Source organism: Chiloscyllium punctatum, chromosome 10 (genome assembly GCF_047496795.1).
Source record: "Chiloscyllium punctatum isolate Juve2018m chromosome 10, sChiPun1.3, whole genome shotgun sequence".
Taxonomy (NCBI): Eukaryota; Metazoa; Chordata; class Chondrichthyes; order Orectolobiformes; family Hemiscylliidae; genus Chiloscyllium; species Chiloscyllium punctatum.
The window spans coordinates 123,134,348-123,156,266 of NC_092748.1; the positions used below are offsets into that span (position 1 = coordinate 123,134,348).

Sequence of the window (21,919 nt, forward strand, 5' to 3'; positions counted from 1 at the left end):
AGACTAGTCAAGCAATACTTTGACAGAGCCATTCAGAATCATATCTTAGGGACAATGTCCCAGACATCACCATCACCATCCCTAGATATATTCTGTCCTACCAGCAGGACAGACCCACAGAGATGGTCATACATTTGAATATAGCTGTGAGTCCTCAATATCTTGGATACCAACAGGTAAACTGTGGACAAGGAAACGTTGTGCTGATTACCATGTCCAGTTCTCCTCAGATGATGAATCACTTCTCCTCCATTTTGAGTAACACTTGGAGGAAGCACTGAAGGTGGCAAAGGCACAGAATGTACTCTGGATGAGGACTTGAGTCCATCACCAAGAGTGGCTTGGCAGCAGCATTACTGATTGAGCTAGTCAAGTTGTAAAGGACATAGCTGCTAGACTGGCAGGTGGTGAAGGAAACAAGAGGGAAAAATATACTTAATCTCATCCTCAGCAATCTGCCAGCTGCACCTACATCTGTCCATGACAGTATCGGCAAGAGTGATCATGCACAGTCCTTGTGGAGACAAAGTCCCCCTTCACATTGAGAATACCCATAATTGTGTTGTGCGGCATCATCACAGTGCTAATTGGGACCGACTTTGAACAGATCTAGCAACTCAAGACTTGGCATCCATGAAGCTCCGTGGGCCAACAGCAGCAGCAAAATCATACTCCAACACTATGCAGCTTCATGGCCCGGCATATTCTTCACTCAATCATTACCATCAACTCTGATCAATGGAGAGTGTAGGAGGGCATGCCGAGAGCAGCACAAGCCATACCTAAAACTGAGATGTCAGTCTAGTAAAGCTGCAAACCAGGATTAACAGCATAAGCAGAAAATGATTGATAGACCTAAATGATTCCACAACCAACAGATCTAAGCTCTTTAGTCCTGCCACACCCAGGTGTGAATGGTAGAGGGCAATTAAACAACTCCATGGAAGAGCAGGCTGCACAAATATCCCGATCCTCAATGATGGGGAAGCCCAGCACATCAGTGTGAAAAACAAGGTTGAAGCATTTGCAACAATCTTCAACCACAAATGCTGAGTGGGCTGAGAGGTGGCAAATGGAGTTCAATGCAGCTAAATGTGAGGTGATGCACTTTGGGTCAATGGAAAGATTGTTGGTACAAAGATCCCTGAAAGTTGCCATCCAGGTTGATAGTGAGGTTAAGAAGGCATACGGTGTGTTTGGATTCATTCGTAGAGGGATTAAGTTCCGGAGCCGTAATATCATGCTGCAACTATACAAAACTTGGAATATTGCGTACAGTTCTGGTTGCCATATTTCGGGAAGGATGTGGAAGCATTGGAAAAGGTACAGAAGAGATGTTGCCTGGTCTGGAGGGAAGGTCTTATGAGGAAAGGCTGAGTGACTTGGGTCTGTTCTCATTGGAAAGAAGAAGTCTAAAAAGGGATTTGATAGAGACATACAAGTTGATCAGAGAGTGGTAGACAGTGAAAGTCTTTTTCCTAGGATGATGACTCCAGCTTGTACGAGGGGGCATAACTACAAATTGAGGGGTGATAGATTTAAGACAGATATCAGAGGCAGGTTCTTTACTCAGAGAGTGGTAAGGGTGTGGAATGCCCTGCCTGCCAATGTAGTCAACTCTGCCACATTAGGGAGATTTAAACAATCCTTGGATAAACACATGGATGATGATGGGATAGTATAGGAGGACAACCTGAGAAAAGTTCACAGGTCGGCGCAACATTGAGGGCCTAAGGGCCTGTTCTGTGCTGTATTGATCTATGTTCTATGATCCATGTTGGTCTCCTCTAGAGGTCCATATCATCAGAGATGCCAATCTTCAGCTACTTTGTTTCATTCCATGTGATTTAAAGAAATGGTCGGAGGCATTGCAAAGGCTCTGACAACATTCCAGCAATAGTACTGAAGACACCTGCTCCAGAAGTCACTCCCCTAGCCAAGCTGTTCTAGTGCATCTACAAGACTGGCATCTACCCAGCAATGTGGAAAATCTCCCTGGTATATCCTGCACAAAATGATGGACAAATCCAAAACAGCTAATTACCACCCCATCAGTCTACTTGTGATGATTAGTAAAACGATGGAAGGTGTCATCAACAGTGCTATCAAGCAGCACCTGCTCAGCAATAACCTGCTCAGTGACACCCAGTTTGAGTGCTGCCTGGGCCACTTAGCTCCTGACTTCTTAACAGCCTTGGTTCAAAAATCGACAAAAAAGTTGAATTCCAGAGATGAGGTTAGAATGACAGCCCTTGACATCAAGGCTGCATTTTATCAAGTATGGAATCAAGGAACCCTCACATTGGAATCAATGGGTATCAGGAGACACCCATTGGTTGGAGTCTACCTGGCATATAGGAAGATGGTTATGGACAATAGACAATAGACAATAGACAATAGATGCAGGAGTAGGCCATTCTGCCCTTCGAGCCTGCACCGCCATTCAATATGATCATGGCTGATCATTGCTAATCAGTATCCTGTTCCAGCCTTATCTCCATACCCCTTGACTCCACTATCTTTAAGAGCTCTATCCAATTCTTTCTTAAAAGAATCCAGAGACTGGGCCTCCACTGCCCTCTGGGGCAGAGCATTCCACACAGCCACCACTCTCTGGGTGAAGTAGTTTCTCCTCATCTCTGTCCTAAATGGTCTACCCCGTATTTTTAAGTTGTGTCCTCTGGTTCGGCACTCCCCCATCAACGGAAATATGTTCCCTCCTGCCAGAGTGTCCAGTCCTTTCATAATCCTATACGTTTCAATCAGATCCCCTCTCAGTCTTCTAAACTCAAGGGTATACAAGCCCAGTCGCTTCAGTCTTTCCGTGTAAGGCAATCCTGCCATTCCAGGAATTGACCTCGTGAACCTACGCTGCACTCCCTCAATAGCCAGAATGTCTTTCCTCAAATTTGGAGACCAGAACTGTACACAGTACTCCAGGTGTGGTCTCACCAGGGCCCTGTACAGCTGCAGAAGCACCTCTTTGCTTCTATACTCAATCCCTCTTGTTATGAAGGCCAGCATGCTATTAGCCTTCTTCACGACCTGCTGTACCTGCATGCTTGCCTTCATTGACTGGTGGACAAGAACACCCAGATGTCTCTGAACAGCCCCTTTACCTAATTTGATACCATTGAGGTAGTAATCTGCCTTCCTGTTCTTGCCACCAAAGTAGATAACCAGACATTTATCCACATTAAACTGCATCTGCCATGCATCTGCCCACTCATCTAACTTGTCCAGGTCACCCTGTAATCCCCTAACATCCTCATCACATTTCACCCTACCACCTAGCTTTGTGTCATCAGCAAATTTGCTAATGTTATTGCTGATACCATCTTCTATGTCATTTACATATATTGTAAAAAGCTGCGGTCCCAGCACGGATCCCTGCGGTACCCCACTGGTCACTGCCTGCCATTTCGAAATGGAGCCGTTAATCACTACCCTTTGTTTCCTATTAGCCAACCAATTCTCTATCCAATCTAGTACTTTGCCCCCAATCCCGTGCGCCCTAATTTTACTCACTAACCTCTTGTGTGGGACTTTATCAAAAGCTTTCTGAAAGTCCAGGTACAGTACATCCACTGGATCCCCCTCGTGCATCTTCCGAGTTACATCCTCAAAAAATTCAAGAAGATTAGTCAAGCATGATTTCCCCTTCATAAATCCATGCTGACTCTGTCCTATCCTGTTACTATTATCCAGATGTGCCGTAATTTCATCCTTTATAATAGACTCCAGCATCTTTCCCACCACTGAGGTCAGACTAACTGGTCTATAATTTCCTGCTTTCTCCCGCCCACCCTTCTTAAAAAGTGGCACAACATTAGCCACCCTCCAATCCTCAGGAACCGACCCCGATTCTATTGAACTCTGGAAAATAATCACCAGCGCATCCACGATTTCCCGAGCCACCTCCTTCAGTACCCTGGGATGCAGGCCGTCAGGTCCCGGAGACTTATCAACCTTCAGACCTAACAGTCTCTCCAACACCAAATCCTGGCAAATAGAAATTCCCTTAAGTTCAGGTCCTTCAGCCACTGTTACCTCAGGGAGATTGCTTGTGTCTTCCCCAGTGAACACAGATCTGAAGTACCCATTTAATTCCTCTGCCATTTCTTCGTTCCCAGTAATATATTCCCCTGCTTCTGTCTTCAAGGGCCCAATTTTTGTCCTAACCATTTTTTTGCCTTGGACATACCTAAAAAAGCTTTTACTATCCTCCTTTATATTCTTGGCCAGTTTACCTTCGTACCTCATTTTTTCTCTGCGTATTTCCTTCTTACTAATCCTCTGTTGTTGTTGGAGGCTGGAGGGCTGTCATCTCAGCTCCAAGACATGTCTGCATAGGTTCCTCAGGGTAGTGACTAGGTCACTAGGCCCAACCATCTTCAGCTGCTTCATCAATAACCTTCCCTCCATCATAAGGTCAGAAGTGGGGCTGTTTGTCGGTGATTGTACAATGTTCAACACTCTTCACGACTTCTCTGATACTGAAGCAGTCCATGTTCAAATGCAACAATATGTGGACAATATCCAGGTTTGGGCAGACAAGTAGCAAGTAATATTCGCACCAGTGCCAATCCATTTCCAACCAAATAGAATCTAACCATTGTCCCTTGACATTCAGTGGTGCTATCATCACCTAATTCCCCACTATCAACATCCTGAGGGTTGTCATTGATGATAAACTGACCTGGACTCACCATAGACATATTGTGGTTACAAGATCAGGTCAGAGGTGAGGGACCCTACAGGGAGTAACTCACCTCCTGACTCCTCAAAGCCTCTGCTCCATTTACAAGGCACAAGTCAGGTGTATGATGGAGTAGTCTTCATTTACCTGGATGGGTATAGCTTCAACAACTCTCAAGAAGCTTGTCACCATCCACTACAAAGCAGCCCACTTTATTGGCACCACATTCACAAATATCCACTCCCGCCACTTCAATGTTCAAATGCAGCAGTGTGTACTATCTACAAGATGTATTGCAGAAGTTCAGAAAGGCTCATTAGATATGACTTCCAAGCCCATGACCACTCCCATTTAGAAGGACAAGAGCAACAGATACGTGGTATAACAACTCACAGAGAAAGTGCACTAGAAATCAACCCCTGATATTTGCAGAATTACCATTCCCCATAAAGTATGCAAACTTACCCAATTTACTTGACTTTCAAATCCAACTTGACAGAAGAGACGAATGATATTCCTGTTACTAATTATCGTAAGTGGGCTCTAGTTACAGGTAAACAGATATAAACTGTCAACAGATAACACTGCATCTAAAATTCAAATCTCCTTATGAACTCCCCCTTACATAGACAGACAATAGAGACAGAGAATCAGGTTTTGGGGAGAGGGAAAACTGGAAAGACAGTTCAGTAGTCTAGTTCCAAGCTACTGTTCTTGAAGTGATGTTTATGACTGGTATGCTATCCAGGATGTTGATTCAGTTATTTTTCTCCAGCTACTTCCATTTCTTGGTGAAAGACTCATGATGGCTGATTACCTTATAAAAAGCTTCTGACTTAAAACATCTAGCTCTTCAAGCTCGCTCCGCCATTCAATAAGACCATGGCAGATCTTTTCATCCTCTCAGATCCACTTACCCACCCTCTCACCATAAGCCTTAATTCCTTTACTGTTCAAAAAATTATCTATCTTAGCCTGAAAGATATTCAATGAGGAAGCCTCAACTACTTCACTGGGCAGGGAATTTTACAAATTCACAACCTTCTCTGTGAAGGAGTTCCTTCTCAATTCAGTCCTAAATCTGCTCCCCCTAATTTTGGGGCTATGCCCTCTTGTCCTAGTTTCACCTGCCAGTGGAAACATCTGCTCTACTTCTATCCTATCTATTCCCTTCATAATTTTATTTGTTTCTATAAGATTCCCCCCTCATTCTTCTAATTTCCAATAAATATAATCCCAGACTACTCAGTGGACTTACTGGTTAAAAGTCACAGCTTATAACAAATAGTGCAGGAAAGATAAACTGTTTTTCTTCCAGTTTAAAGTTAGTTTTGACTGCACAGAACAAAGAAACCAAACCTGAGCTGGGGAAGAACTCAGCACTTTTTTCTTTTTGATTTGTTTCAAGCTTCAAGCTGTTCAACTACCTGCGAACCAATCACATGGTTATTGGCAGGTAACAGAACTATGTCATCAATAACTGGTCAGTAGTCTGTAAAACTTCTAATACATGTTTTTGTTGCCAACCTGGGCTGCATCACTAACCTCAGCTCATCTCCAGCCTCCCCCCCCAATGTGCCCCTACACCAACCGCCCAACCTTGGGCTGAAATTTGCGGAGTGGACTCGATGGGCCAAATGGCCTTACTTCCACTCCTATGTCTTATGGTCTAAATCATCTGCAACTCAAATCTCAATTACTGCTTGCTCAAACAGCTATTTATGATGCTTGGTCAGTTTATCAGATTACTTGCCTTCAAAACATACAGCTACTTCAAACACTGATTTTAAAACAGACTTTTTTCATTTCAGTTTGCAGTTATTTTGGGGTGGCATGGTGGCTCAGTAGTTAGCACTATTGCCTCACAGTGCCAGGAACCCAGGTTTGATTTCTGCCTCTGTGTGGAGTTTGCATATTCTCCCCATCTCTGCGTGGGTTTTCTCCAGGTGCTCTGGTTTCCTCCCACTGTCCAAAGATGTGGAGGTCAGGTGAATTGGTCATGCTAAATTGCCCATAGTGTTAGGTTCATCAGTCAATGGGAAATGGATCTGGGTGGGTTACACTTCGGAGGGTCGATGTGGACTTGTTGGGCCAAAGGACCTATTTCTACACTGTAGGGAATCTAATCTAATTAATCTATTTTAAAAATCACAAAATTAAAAGCTAGGGTCCTTCCAGTGAGAACGTCACCACCTGCAAGTTCCCCTGCAACTCACTCACTATCTTGACTGGGAAATATATCACCATTCCTTCAGTGTCACTGGGTCAAAATTCCAGAACTCCCTGCCTAATGGCATTAATGGAACTATCTTCACCAAAAGACATTATCAGTTCAAAGCAGCAGCTCACCACCACCTTCTCAAGGATATCTAGGGGCAGGCAATGAATCTTGGCACATCCTGCAATACCAACATTCTGGGATTTATTTTTTAAAAATGTTCAATGAACCCTAATTGAACTTGCACCAAATCTACACCTACACCCAAGCCACTAGAATCAATCATAATTATTAAAAAGCTTTATTAAAGTTTATTAGGATTATCTACGCCTTCTCAAACGCTGTTTGACATTCTGTTGACCCGACCACTTTTGTCTGTTTCTGTAACAAATTAGTTAAAGATACGGGTATTGTGTTGAAGTTTCAACAAAAATTTCTTGTAAAACCCTCACTTTCCTAAAAATCTCATGATTTCCCGTTTAGTTTTAGGAATGGGGAATTCGATCAGAGCCTTCCATTTTGCCATTCTTGGCAATACTTGCTCGTGTCCTACGATATGTGCTAGGTAAGTTACCCTTGCTTTTGCAAATTCACGTTTGGCCAGATTTATTACTAAGCTAGCTAACTGCAATTGCTAATACACGTCTTCTAGTTGCCTTACATGCTTTTCCAAGTGTTACTGTATATTATGACATCATCTAAATAAACTACACAGTTTCATACTTGAGTTACAACATGACTCATAAGTCTTTGGCATGTAGGTGGAGTATTTTTAAACCAAATAGCATCTTTCAACATTGATATAATCTATTGGTGTATTGAAGGCTGATATTCCTTTAGCTCATGGTATTGGTAATACTTGCTAATTGCCTTCAACAAATCAATCTCAGAAATAAATAAAGCACTGCCAAGATTGTTGAGGCGATCTTCTAACTGAGGAATTGAATAAGAATCTGTTTCTCTTATTGCATTTACATTTCTGTAATCTATACAGAATCTAGTTGATCTGTCCAACTTAACTAACAGCAGCTGCTTTGGCTAGGTTCAATCAAATGATTTTCCAACATGCTTTGACCAGAGTTTGTTTTCTTGGGCTCAGCCTACAGGGATGTTATTTTAACATAAAACATAGAACATTACAGCACAGTACAGGCCTTTCGGCCCTTGATGTTGCACCGACCTGTCAAACCAATCTGAAGCGCATCAAACTTACACTATTCCATGTGCGTCCATATGCTTGTCCAATGACGAATTAAATGTACTTAAAGTTGGTGAAACTACTATCGTTGCAGGCAAAGCATTCCATACCCTTACTACTCTCTGAGTAAAGAAACTATCTCTGACATCTGTCCTATATCTATCACCCCTCAATTTAAAGCTATGCCCCCTCATGCTTGCCGTCACCATTCTTGGAAAAAGGCTTTCCCTGTCCACCCTATCTAACCCTCTGATTATCTTATATGTCTCTATTAAGTCACCTCTCAATCTTCTTCTCTCTAACGAAAACAGCCTCAAGTCCCTCAGCCTTTCCTCATAAAACCTTCCCTCCATACCAGGCAACATCCTAGGGTTGACAGTGAGAACCTTTTTCCACGTATGGAGTCAGCTATAACAAGGGGGCATAGCTTTAAATTAAGGGGGGGTAGATATAGGACTGATGTTAGGGGTAGGTTCTTCACTCAGCGAGTCGTAAGTTCATGGAATGCCCTGCCAGTAGCAGTGGTGGACTCTCCTTCTTTATGGGTATTTAAGCGGGCATTGGATAGGTATATGGAGGATAGTGGGTTAGTGTAGGTTAGGTGGGCTTTGATCAGCGCAACATCGAGGGCCGAAGGGCCTGCACTGCGCTGTATTCTTCTATGTTCTATGTTCTATGTTCTAAATCACCTCTGCACCCTTTCCAAAGTTTCCACATCCTTCTTATAATGTGGTGACCAGAACTGTAAACAATACTCCAAGTGCGGCCACACCAGAGTTTTATACAGCTGTAGCATAACCTCATGGTTCCGAAACTCGATCCCTCTCTTAATAAAAGCTAAAAAGCTGCATGCCTTCTTAACAACCCTGTCAACCTGGGTGGCAACTTTCAAGGATCTGTGTACCTGGACACCGAGATCTCTCTGCTCATCTACACTACCAAGAATCTTACCATTAGCCAAGGACTTTGCATTCCGGTTACTCCAACCAAAGTGAATCACCTCACATTTGCCCGCATTAAACTCCATTTGCCAACTCTCAGCCCAGCTCTGCAGCTTATCTATGTCTCTCTGTAACCTACAACATCCTTCGCCACTATCCACAACTCCACCGACCTTAGTGTTGTCTGCAAATTTACTAATCCACCCTTCTACACCCTCATCCAGGTCATTTATAAAAATGACGAACAGCAGTGGACCTAACACCAACCGTTGCGGTACACCACTAGGAACTGAACTCCTGGGTGAACATTTCCCATCAACCACCACCCTCTGTCTTCTTTCAGCAAGCCAGTTACTGATCCAAACTGCTATATCTCCCACAATCCCATTCCTCTGCATTTTGTACAATAGCCTACTGTGGGGAACCTTATCAAACGCTTTGCTGAAATCCATATACACCACATCAACCGGTTTACTCTCATCCACCTGTTTGGTCACCTTCTCAAAGAACTCAATAAAGTTTGTGAGGCACGACCTACCCTTCACAAAACCGTGTTGACTATCCCTAGTCAACCGTGTTGACTTTCCTAGATGATTATAAATCCTATCTCTTATAATCTTTTCCAACACTTTACCAGCAACCAAAGTAAGGCTCACTGGTCTATAATTACCAGGATTATCTCTCCTCCCCTTCTTGAACAGGGGAACCACATTTGCTATCCTCCAGTCTTCTGGCACTGTTCCTATAGACAATGACAATTTAAAGATCAATGCCAAAGGCTCGGCAATCCCCTCCCTGGCTTCCCAGAGGATACTAGGATAAATCCCATCCGCCCATCCGACCCAGGGGACTTATCTATTTTCAAACACTGCAGGATTTCTAATACCTCTTCCTTGTGAACCTCAATCACACCTAGTCCACTAGCCTGTATCTCAGTAATCTCCTCGACAACATTTGTCATTTTCTAGAGTGAATACTGTCGAAAAATATTCATTTCGTGCTTCCCCTATCTCCTCTGACTCCACACACAACTTCCCACTATCCTTGATTGGCCCTAATCTTACTCTCGTCATTCTTTTATTCCTTAAATACCTACAGAAAGCCTTAGGGTTTACGCTGATCGTATCTGCCAACAACTTCTCATGTCTCCTCCTGACTCTTCTGAGCTCTCTCTTTAGGTCTTTCCTGGCTACTTTGTAACCCTCAAGCACCCTAACTGAGCCTTCACATCTCATCCTAACATAAGCCTTTTTCTTCCTCTTGACCAGAGATTCCACTTCCTTCGTAAACCACGGTTTCGACGCTCTACAGCTTCCTCCCTGCCTGACAGGTACATACTTATCTAGGACACCCAGTAGCTTTTCCTTGAATAAGCTCCACATTTCTAATGTGCCTATCCCCTGCAGTTTCCTTCCTCATCCTATACTTCCTAAATCTTGTCCAATCGCATCGTAATTGCTTTTCCCCCAGCTGTAACTCTTGCCCAGTGGTATACACCAATCCCTTCCTATCATTAAAGTAAACATAACAGAATTGTGATCGCTATCACAAAAGTGCTCACCTACTTCCAAGTCAAACACCTGGCTAGGCTCATTACCCAGTACCAAATCTAATGTGGATTTGCCCCTTGCTGGCCTGTCTACATACTGTGTCAGGAAACCCCCCTGCACACAATGGACAAAAACTGACCCATCTATAGAAATCGTACGATAGTGTTCCCAGTCAATAATTGGAAAGTTGAAGCCCCCCATGACAACTACCCTGTCTCTCTCACTTGCATCTAGAATCATCTTTGCTATCCGTTCATCTACATCTCTGGAACTATTCGGAGGCCTATAGAAAACTCCCAACTTGATGACCTCTCCTCTCCTGTTTCTAACTTCAGTCCAAACTACCTCAGTTGACGAGTCCTCAAACATCCTTTCTGCAACTGTAATACTGTCCTTGACCAACAATGCCACACCTCCCCCTCTTTTACCACCTTCTCTGTTCTTACTGAAACATCTAAATCCTGGAACCTGCAACAACCATTCACAGAACACAGAACATTACAGCGCAGTACAGGCCCTTCGGCACTCGATGTTGTACCGACCTGTCATACCAAGCTGAAGCCCATCTAACCTACACTATTCCATGTACGTCCATATGCTTGTCCAATGACGACTTAAATGTACTTAAAGTTGGTGAAACTACTACCGTTGCAGGCAAAGCATTCCATATCAGCTATTACAAGGGGGCATAGCTTTATATTAAGGGGAGGTAGATATAGGACTGATGTTAGGGGTAGGTTCTTCACTCAGCGAGTCGTAAGTTCATGGAATGCCCTGCCAGTAGCAGTGGTGGACTCTCCCTCTTTATGGGTATTTAAGCGGGCATTGGATAGGTATATGGAGGATAGTGGGTTAGTGTAGGTTAGGTGGGCTTTGATCGGCGCAACATCGAGGGCCCAAGGGCCTGTACTGCGCTGTATTCTTCTATGTTCTATGTTCTATGTACCCTTCCTACTCTCTGAGTAAAGAAACTACCTCTGACATCTGTCCTATATCTATCATCCCTAAATTTAAAGCTATGGCCCCTCGTGCTCGCCGTCACCATTCTTGGAAAAAGGCTCTCCCTGTCCACCCTATCTAACCCTCTGATTATCTTATATGTCTCTACTAAGTCACCTCTCACCCTTCTTCTCTCTAACAAAAACAGCCTCAAGTCCCTCAGCCTTTCCTCATAAAACCTTCCCGCCATACCAGGCAACATTCTAGTAAATAGATAAGTCCCCTGGGCCTGATGGCATTTATCCTAGCATTCTCTGGGAAGCAAGGGAGGAGATTGCAGAGCCATTGGCCTTGATTTTTATGTCCTCGTTGTCAGGAATAGTGCCAGAAGACTGGAGGATAGCAAATGTGGTTCCCTTGTTCAAGAAGGGGAGTAGGGATAACCCTAGTAACTTATAGGCCGGTGAGTCTCACTTCTGTTGTGGGCAAAGTCTTAGAGAGAATTGTAAGGGATAGGATTTATGAACATCTGGATAGGAATAATGTGATCAAGGATAGTCAGCATGGTTTTGTGAAGGGCAGGTCGTGCCTCACAAACCTTATTGAATTCTTTGAGAAGGTGGATGAAGGTAAAGCGGTAGATGTGGTGTATATGGATTTTACTAAGGCGTTTTATAAGGTTCCCCATGGTAGGCTACTGCAAAAAATACGGAGGTATGGCATTGAGGGTGAGTTGGAGGTTTGGATTAGGAATTGGCTGGCTGGAAGAAGACAGAGGGTAGTAGTTGATGGTAAAGGTTCATCTTGGAGTGCAGTTACTAGCGGTGTTCCGCAAGGATCTGTTTTGGGACCATTGCTGTTTCGTCATTGTTACAAATGACCTGGAGGAGGGGCTAGAAGGTTGGGTGAGCAAGTTTGCGGATGATATGAAAGTCGGTGGAGTTGTTGACAGTGAGGAAGGATGTGGCAGGTTACAGCGGGATATAGAGAAGCTGCAGAGCTGGGCAGAAAGGTGGCAAATGGAGTTCAATGTAGGTAAGTGTGAAGTGATTCACTTTGGTAAGAGTAACAAGAAGATGGGGTACTGGGCTAATGGTCGGATACTTGGTAATGTGGATGAGCAGAGGGATCTTGGTGTCCATGTACACAGATCTCTGAAAGTTGCCACCCAGGTAAATAGTGCTGTGAAGAAGGCATATGGCGAACTGGCTTTTATTGGTAGAGGAATTGAGTTCCGGAGTCCTGAGGTCATGTTGCAGTTGCAGCCGCATAGAACATAGAACATAGAACATAGAAGAATACAGCGCAGTACAGGCCCTTCGGCCCTCGATGTTGCGCCGATCAAAGCCCACCTAACCTACACTAACCCACTATCCTCCATATACCTATCCAATGCCCGCTTAAATACCCATAAAGAGGGAGAGTCCACTACTGCTACTGGCAGGGCATTCCATGAACTTACGACTCGCTGAGTGAAGAACATACCCCTAACATCAGTCCTATATCTACACCCCTTAATTTAAAGCTATGCCCCCTTGTAATAGCTGACTCCATACGTGGAAAAAGGTTCTCACTGTCAACCCTATCTAACCCCCTAATCATCTTGTACACCTCTATCAAGTCTCCCCTAAACCTTCTTTTCTCCAATGAAAACAACCCCAAGTGCCTCAGCCTTTCCTCATAGGATCTTCCTACCATACCAGGCAACATCCTGGTAAACTTCCTCTGCACCCGTTCCAGTGCCTCCACATCCTTCCTATAGTATGGCGACCAAAACTGCACACAATATTCCAGATGCGGCCGCACCAGAGTCTTATACAACTGCAGCATGACCTCAGGACTCCGGAACTCAATTCCTCTACCAATAAAAGCCAGTACGCCATATGCCTTATTCTCTGCACTATTTACCTGGGTGGCAACTTTCAGAGATCTGTGTACATGGACACCAAGATCCCTCTGCTCTTCCACACTACCAAGTATCCGATCATTAGCCCAGTACCCCATCTTATTATTACTCTTACCAAAGTGAATCACCTCACACTTACCTACATTGAACTCCATTTGCCACCTTTCTGCCCAGCTCTGCAGCTTCTCTATATCCCGCTGTAACCTGCCACATCCTTCCTCACTGTGTACAACTCCTCCGACTTTCGTATCATCCGCAAACTTGCTCACCCAACCTTCTAACCCTTCCTCCAGGTCATTTATAAAAATGACAAACAGCAATGGTCCCAAAACAGATCCTTGCGGAACACCGCTAGTGACGGCACTCCAAGATGAACCTTTGCCATCAACTACTACCCTCTGTCTTCTTCCAGCCAGCCAATTCCTAATCCAAACCTCCAACTCACCCTCAATGCCATATCTCTGTATTTTCTGCAGTAGCCTACCATGGGGGACCTTATCAAACGCCTTGCTAAAATCCATATATACCACATCTACCACTTTCCCCTCATCTACCTCCTTAGTCACCTTCTCAAAGAATTCAATAAGGTTTGTGAGGCACGACCTGCCCTTCACAAAACCATGCTGACTATCCTTGATCACATTATTCTTATCCAGATGTGCATAAATCCTATCCCTTACAATTCTCTCCAAGACTTTGCCCACAACAGAAGTGAGACTCACTGGCCTATAGTTACTAGGATTATCCCTACTCCCCTTCTTGAACAAGGGAACCACGTTTGCTAGCCTCCAGTCCTCTGGCACTACTCCTGTAGACAAAGAGGACACAAAAATCAAGGCCAATGGCTCTGCAATCTCCTCCCTTGCTTCCCAGAGAATCCTAGGATAAATGCCATCAGGCCCAGGGGACTTATCTATTTTCACCCTTGCCAGAATTTCCAACACCTCTTCTCTACATATCTCAAAGCCATCCATTCTACTTATTCGTGCTTCAGTATTCATATCGACAACAATGTCCTGTTGCTGAGTGAATACTGACGAAAAGTATTCATTCAGTGCCTCCCCAATCTGGAGTATTGTGTGCAGTTTTGGTCACCATACTCTAGGAAGGATGTGGAGGCACTGGAACGGGTGCAGAGGAGGTTTACCAGGATGTTGCCTGGCATGGTAGGAAGATCGTATGAGGAAAGGCTGAGGCACTTGGGGCTGTTTTCATTGGAGAAAAGAAGGTTTAGGGGTGATTTGATAGAGGTATACAAGATGATTAGTGGTTTAGATAGGGTTGACCATGAGAACCTTTATCCAAGAATGGAGTCAGCTATTACGAGGGGCATAGCTTTAAATTAAGGGGTGGTAGGAATAGGACAGATGTTAGGGGTAGATTCTTTACTCAGCGAGTCGTGAGTTCATGGAATGCCCTGCCAGTAGCAGTGGTGGACTCTCCCTCTTTATGGGCATTTAAACGGGCATTGGATAGGTATATGGAGGATAGTGGGCTAGTGTAGGTTAGGTGGGCTTGGATCGGCGCAACATCGAGGGCCAAAGGTCCTGTACTGCGCTGCATTTTTCTATTTCTATGTTCTATGTTCTAAATCTCCTCTGCATTCTTTCCAAAGCTTCCACATCCTTCTTATAATTCGGTGACCAGAACTGAACGGCCGCACTAGAGTTTTGTACAGCTGTAGCATAACCTCATGGTTCCGGAACTCGATCCCTCTCTTAATAAAAGCTAAAACACTGTATGCCTTCTTAACAACCCTGTCAAACCTGGGTGGCAACTTTCAAGGATCTGTGTACCTGGACACCGAGATCTCTCTGCTCATCTACACTACCATTAGCCCACTACCATTACACTACTTTGCATTCCGGTTACTCCGACCAAAGTGAATCACCTCACACTTGCCCGCATTAAACTCCATTTGCCAACTCTCAGCCCAGCTCTGCAGCTTATCTATGTCTCTCTGTAACCTACAACATCCTTCGTCACTATCCACAACTCCACCGACCTTAGTGTCATCTTCATATTTATTAACCCACCCTTCTACGCCCTCATCCAGGTCGTTTATAAAAATGACATGCAGCAGTGGACCCAACACCAACCCTTGTGGTACTAACTGGACTCCAGGATGAACATTTCCCATCAACCACCACCCTCTGTCTTCTTTCAGCAAGCCAGTTACTGATCCAAACTGCTATATCTCCCACAATCCCATTCCTCTGCATTTTGTACAATAGCCTACTGTGGGGAACCTTATCGAACGCCTTGCTGAAATCCATATACACCACATCAACCAGTTTACTCTCATCTACCTGTTTGGTCACCTTCTCAAAGAACTCAATAAGGTTTGTGAGGCACGACTTACCTTTCACAAAACCGTGCTGATTATCTCTAATCAAATTATTCTTTTCTAGATGATTATAAATCCTATCTCTTATAACCTTTTCCAACACTTCACTAACAACTGAAGTAAGGCTCACTGGTCTATAATTACCAGGATTGTCTCTATTCCCCTTCTTGAACAGGGGAACCACATTTCCTATCCTCCAGTCTTCTGGCACTGTTCCTGTAGACAATGAGGATTTGAAGATCAATGTCAATCTCTCCCTGGCTTCCCAGAGGATACTAGGATAAATCCCATCTGGGTAAAAACAATAACTGCAGATGCTGGAAACCAAATACTGGATTAGTGGTGCTGGAAGAGCACAGCAGTTCAGGCAGCATCTAACACTGCTCGTTGGATGCTGCCTGAACTGCTGTGCTCTTCCAGCACCATTAATCCAGTAAATCCCATCCGGCCCAGGGGACTTATCTACTTTCACATTCTGCAGGATTTCTCATACCTCTTCCTTGTGAACCTCAATCACACCTAGTCTAGTAGCCTGTATCTCAGTAATCTCGAAAACATTATCGTTTCTAGAGTGAATACTGTTGAAAAATATTCATTTCGTGCTTCCCCATCTCCTCTGACTCCACACACAACTTTCCACTGCCATCCTTGATTGGCCCTAATCTTACTCTCGTCATTCTTTTATTCCTTAAATACCTATAGAAAGCCTTAGGGTTTACCCTGATCCAATCCATCAACAACTTCTCATGGCTCCTCCTGGTTCTTCTGAGCTCTCTTATTAGGTCTTTCCTGACTACCTTGTAACCCTCAAGTTCCCTCAAGTGAGCCTTCACATCTCATCCTAACATAAGCCTGCTTCTTCCTCTTGACCAGAGATTCCACTTCCTTCTTAAACCACGGCTCCCTGCTGTATCCATGTCTCCGAAATGGCCAAAACATCGAAGTCCCAGGTACCAACCCATGCTGCAAGTTCACCCACCTTATTCCGGATGCTCTTGGCGTTGAAGTAGACACACTTCAAACCAACTTCCTGCTTGCCAATGCCATCTTGTGTCTCTGAAACTTGATTTTGGGCCTCCCTACTCTCAACTTTTCTATATTCGAACTACAATTTAGGTTCCCACCCCCCTGCTGGATTAGTTTAAGAGAGTGCTGCTTGAGAGAGTGGTAGAGGCAGAAAACCTCATAACATTGAAGTAGTATTTAGAGGTGCATTTGTGATACCAAGGCATACAAGGCTGTCGCCAAGATCTGAAACATGAGATTAGAATAGTTACGTGGTTGTTTTTCATTAGAAAAAAGGAGATTGAGCGGGAACCTGATTGAGATCTACAAAATCATGAAGGGTACAGACAGAGTAGATAGAGATAAGTAAAGGATTCAATAACGAGAGGTCACACTTTCAAGGTGAGAGGTGAAAAGTTTAAGGGGCATACACGCGGCAAGTACCTTACACAGAGGGTGGTAGTGTCTGGCATGCGTTGCCAGCAGAGGTGGTCGAGGCAGGCGTCTAGACATATATGAATAGGTGGGAAGCCAATTATTCCTGTTACGATCAGGAATATTTATCAAATAAGTCACTTGACTAACCTTTCTAACTGCCTTGCAGGGACCACAGAATTTTTTTTTCAGAGGAATGCTACCAACACTTTTTCTCCTCCTTGAAATGTTCTACTTGAAGCATGTTTGTTTGCCCATTCTTTCATTTTTACTTGTGAAGTTTAAATGCTCCTACACCACATTCCATCCTCGCAAGGATTTGAACCTAGTAAAATAGGAGAGAGGCCTCGGGGAAGTAAATAGGGTTTCAAAAAAATGGAGCAGTCGGGGCACAGACAGGCGTTTCTGTGGCAATGGTCGAGACTCCAGGATGGTGTATTGTCTCTCTAGTGCCAGGGTCTAGGATGTCTGAGCGGTTGCATTGAACTTTTTAAGTAGGAGAGAGTAGCCAGAGGTTGTTGTACACATTGGGACCCACAAAATAGTTAAGAAAAGGGATGGGGTCCTGAAGAGAGTGATTATAGGGAATTAGGCAGACGTCAAAATGCAGCACTTAAGGGTAGTAATTTCTAGATTACTTCCAGTGCCACATGTTAGTGAAAGTAGGAGTAGGAGGATTTGGCAGATGAATATGTGGCTTGAGAGCTGATGCGGGGGCAGGGATTCAAAGTTTTGGATCATCAGTATCTCTTCTAGGTAAGGGTGACCTGTACAAGAGGTACGGTTGCAACTGTACTGGAGGGGGACCAATATCCTGGCAGGCAGATTTGCTAGAGCAACTCGGGAGGGTTTAAACTAATCCAGAAGGGGGTGGGATCCAAAGAGTAGGGAAACGACAGAGAAGATTGAGAACAGAACAGAGGTTAATGAAAGCAAGTTAAATAGTAAAGGCAGTGTCAATAATCCTAGTACTAGACAGGGTGAGCAACAGCAATACAAGAAGCAAAGGAAGTCTGGATTAAACTACATTTATTTTAATGCAAGAGACCTGACAGATAAGGCAAATGAATTTGGGGCATGGATTGGTGCATGTAACTGGGATATTATAGCTATTACAGAAGTATTGTTATAGTGATAACTGCAGATTCTGGAGACCAGAGTCAAAATGTGTGGTGCTGGAAAAGCACAGCAGGTCAGGCAGCATCTGAGGAGCAGAAGAGTCGACATTTGAGGGAGGGACAGAACTGTGTTTTTGTTTAGGGAGAACATCACGGTAGTACTGAGAGAGGATATTCCTGAGGGATTGTCCACTGAGCAGAAAAGTGTGAGGTAATTCAATTTGGAAGGAGTAACAAGAATGCAGAGTACTGGGCTAATGGTAAGATTCGTGGCAGTGTAGATGAGCAGAGAGGTCTTGGTGTCCATGTAAATAGATCCTTGAAAGTTGCCAGGTAAAAACAATGACTGCAGATGCTGGAAACCAGATTCTGGATTAGTGGTGCTGGAAGAGCACAGCAGTTCAGGCAGTATCCAAGTAGCTTCGAAATCGATGTTTCGGGCAAAAGCCCTTCATCCTTTATTCCTGATGAAGGACTTTTGCCCGAAACGTCGATTTCGAAGCTACTTGGATGCTGCCTGAACTGCTGTGCTCTTCCAGCACCACTAATCCAGGACCTTGAAAGTTGCCACCCAAGTTGAGAGTTGTTCAGAAGGCATATGGTGTGTTAGCTTTTATTGGTAGAGGGATTGAGTTTCGGAACCATGAGATCATGCTGCAGCTTTATATACTATGGTGCGGCCACATTTGGAGTATTGCGTACAGTTCTGGTCACCGAATTATAGGACGCGGAAGCTTTGGAAAGGGTTCAGAAGAGCTTTACTAGGATGTTGCCTAGTATGGAGGGAAGGTCTTACGAGGAAAGGCTGAGGGACTTGAGGCTGTTTTCATTAGAGAGAAGGTTGAGAGGTGACTTAATTGAGACATAAGATAATCAGAGGGTTAGACAGGTTGGACAATGAGAGCCTTCTTCCTCAGATGGGGATGGCTAGCATGAGGGGACATAGTTTTAAATTGAGGGGTGATAGATTTAGGACAGATGTCAGAGGTCATCCCTTTACTCAGACAGTAGTAGAGGTGTGGAACACACTGCCTGCAACAGTAGTAGACTCGCCAACTTTAAGGGCATTTAAATGGTCATTGAATAGGCATATGGACAAAGATGGAATAGTGTAGGTTAGATGGGCTTCAGATTGGTTCCACAGATCGGCGCAACATCGAGGGCTGAAGGAGCTGTACTGTACTATAATGTTCTATGTTTTATGGCGTGTTGCCTCCTGGGTACCAGGGTTCGTGATGTCTTGGATTGTGTTTTTGGGATCCTTGAGGGGGAGGGGAAGCAACCCCAAGTTGTGGTCAACATAGGCACTATTGACAAAGGTAGGAAAAGGGATGGGGCTTTAAGACAGAAATTCAGGGAGCTAGGGTGGAAGCTTAGAGCTAGAACGAACAGAGTCGTTATCTCTGGTTTGTTACCTGTGCCACGTGCTAGAGAGGCAAGGAATAGTGAGAGGGAGGAGTTGAACACATGGCGACAGGGATACTGCAGGTAGGGAGGGTTTTGGATACCTGGATAATTGGGGCTCATTCTGGGATAGGTGGGACCCCAGGATGGTCTACACCGGAATCAGAGGGGTACCGATATTCTAGGGGGTGGGGGGTGCTATTATTTGCTAAAGCTCTTTGGGAGGGTTTAAACTAATTCAGCAGGGGGATGGGAATCTAAATTGTAGTTCCAGTGTCCAGGAGATTGAGAATATTGAGGTCAGAAATATGGTTTCAAGGTTGCAAGAGTGCATAGGCAAGCAGGAAGGTGGTTTGAAGTGTGTCTACTTCAACGCCAGGAACATCTGGAATAAGGAGGGTGACCTTGCAGCATGGGTTGGTACCTAGGACTTCGATGTTGTGGCCATTTTGGAGACATGGATAGAGTAGGGACAAGAATGGTTGTTGCAGGTTCTGGGATTTTGACATTTCAATAAGAACAGAGAAGATGGTGATGCATTTTGGAAGATCGAATTTGAAAGCTGAGTACAGGATAAAGGATAGGATACGTGGCAGTGTGGAGGAACAGAGGGATCTTGGCGTGCAGGTACATAGATTCCTTGAAATGGCCACCCAAGTGGACAGGGTTGTTAAGAAAGCATATGGTGTTTTGGCTTTCATTAACAGGGGGATTGAGTTTAAGAGTCGTGAGATCTTGTTGCAGCTCTATAAAACTTTGGTTAGACTGCACTTGGAATACTGCGTCCAGTTCTGGTCGCCCTATTATAGGAAAGATGTGGATGCATTGGAAAGGGTTCAGAGGAGGTTTACCAGGATGCTGCCTGGGCTGGAGGGCTAATCTTATGAAGAGAGGTTGACTGAGCTTGGACTTTTTTCATTGGAGAAAAGGAGGAGAGGGGACCTAATTAAGGTATATAAGATAATGAGAGGCATAGAGTCGATAGCCAAAGACTATTTCCCAGAGCAGAAATGACTAACACGAGGGGTCATAGATTTAAGCTGGTTGGAGGAAAATACAGAGGTGATGTCAGAGGCGGGTTCTTTACACAGAGAGTTGTGAGAGCATGGAATGCGTTGCCAGCAGCAGTTATGGAAGCAAGGTCATTGGGGACATTTAAGAGACTACTGGACATGCATTTGGTCACAGAAATTTGAGGGTGCATACATGAGGATCAATGGTCGGCACAACATCATGCGCTGAAGGGCCTGTTCTGTGCTGGACTGTTCTAGGTTTTATGGTAAAAGAGGGGGAAGTGTGGTATTGTCAGTCAAGGACAGTATTACAGTGGCAGAAAGGACGCAGTATGTAGACAGGCCAACATGGAGCAAGGCCACATTGGATTTAGTTCTGGGTAAGGAACCCGGCCAGGTGTTAGATTTGGAGTGAAGGGAGCACTTTGGTAATAGTAACCACAATTTGGATATGTTCACTTTAGCGATGGAAAAGGATAGGTATATACTTACTGCAGGGCAAGAGTTATAGCCGGGGAAAAGACAGTTGTGATGTGATTAGGCAAGATTTAGAATGCAAAAGATGGGGATGGAAACAGATTAGATTAGATTTCCTACAGTATGAAAGCAGGTCCTTTGGCCCAACAAGTCCACACTGACCCTCTGAAGAGTAACCCACCCAGACCTATTCCCCTATCCTATATTTACCCCATTCTGCTCCTTGGATGCTGCCTGAACTGCTGTGCTCTCCCAGCACCACTAATCCAGAATCTGGTTTCCAGCATCTGCAGTCATTGTTTTTACCTCTATATTTACCCCACACTAATGCACCTAATACTATGGCAATTTAGCATGGCCAATTCACCTTAACTGGCATATCTTTGGATTGTGGGAGGAAACCCACACGGACATGGGGAGAATGTGCAAACTCCATACAAATAGCTGCCTGAAGCAGGAATTGAACCTGGGTCTCTGGCACTGTGAACCAGCAATGCTAAACACTGAGCCACCATGCCATAACTGAGCATATAGAACAATCTCTTCAAAGTGATCTTTACTTTCTTATGTTTAATACTACCCATATATTTTAACTGGATGATTTTTTTTTCAGAAATTCCCCAGTTACAGCAATAATTTATTCTTTCATCAAAAATGGCAATTGAAAGG

General features: G+C 44.3%; 1 protein-coding gene across 3 annotated transcripts in view; it reads left to right on the top strand.

Annotated features, from left to right (window-relative positions):
- LOC140482523 (E3 ubiquitin-protein ligase MARCHF4-like) overlaps positions 1–21,919 on the top strand; it is a 237,426-nt gene that overhangs the window by 142,869 nt on the left and 72,638 nt on the right. The window contains exon 4 of one of the 3 annotated variants that reach the window (XM_072580081.1): positions 7,401–7,482. The exons of the other annotated variants lie outside the window; for them this stretch is intronic. Coding sequence (XP_072436182.1) covers positions 7,401–7,482 — 82 coding nt within the window. The remainder of the gene's footprint in view (positions 1–7,400; positions 7,483–21,919) is intronic. 3 annotated transcript variants of the gene reach the window in all.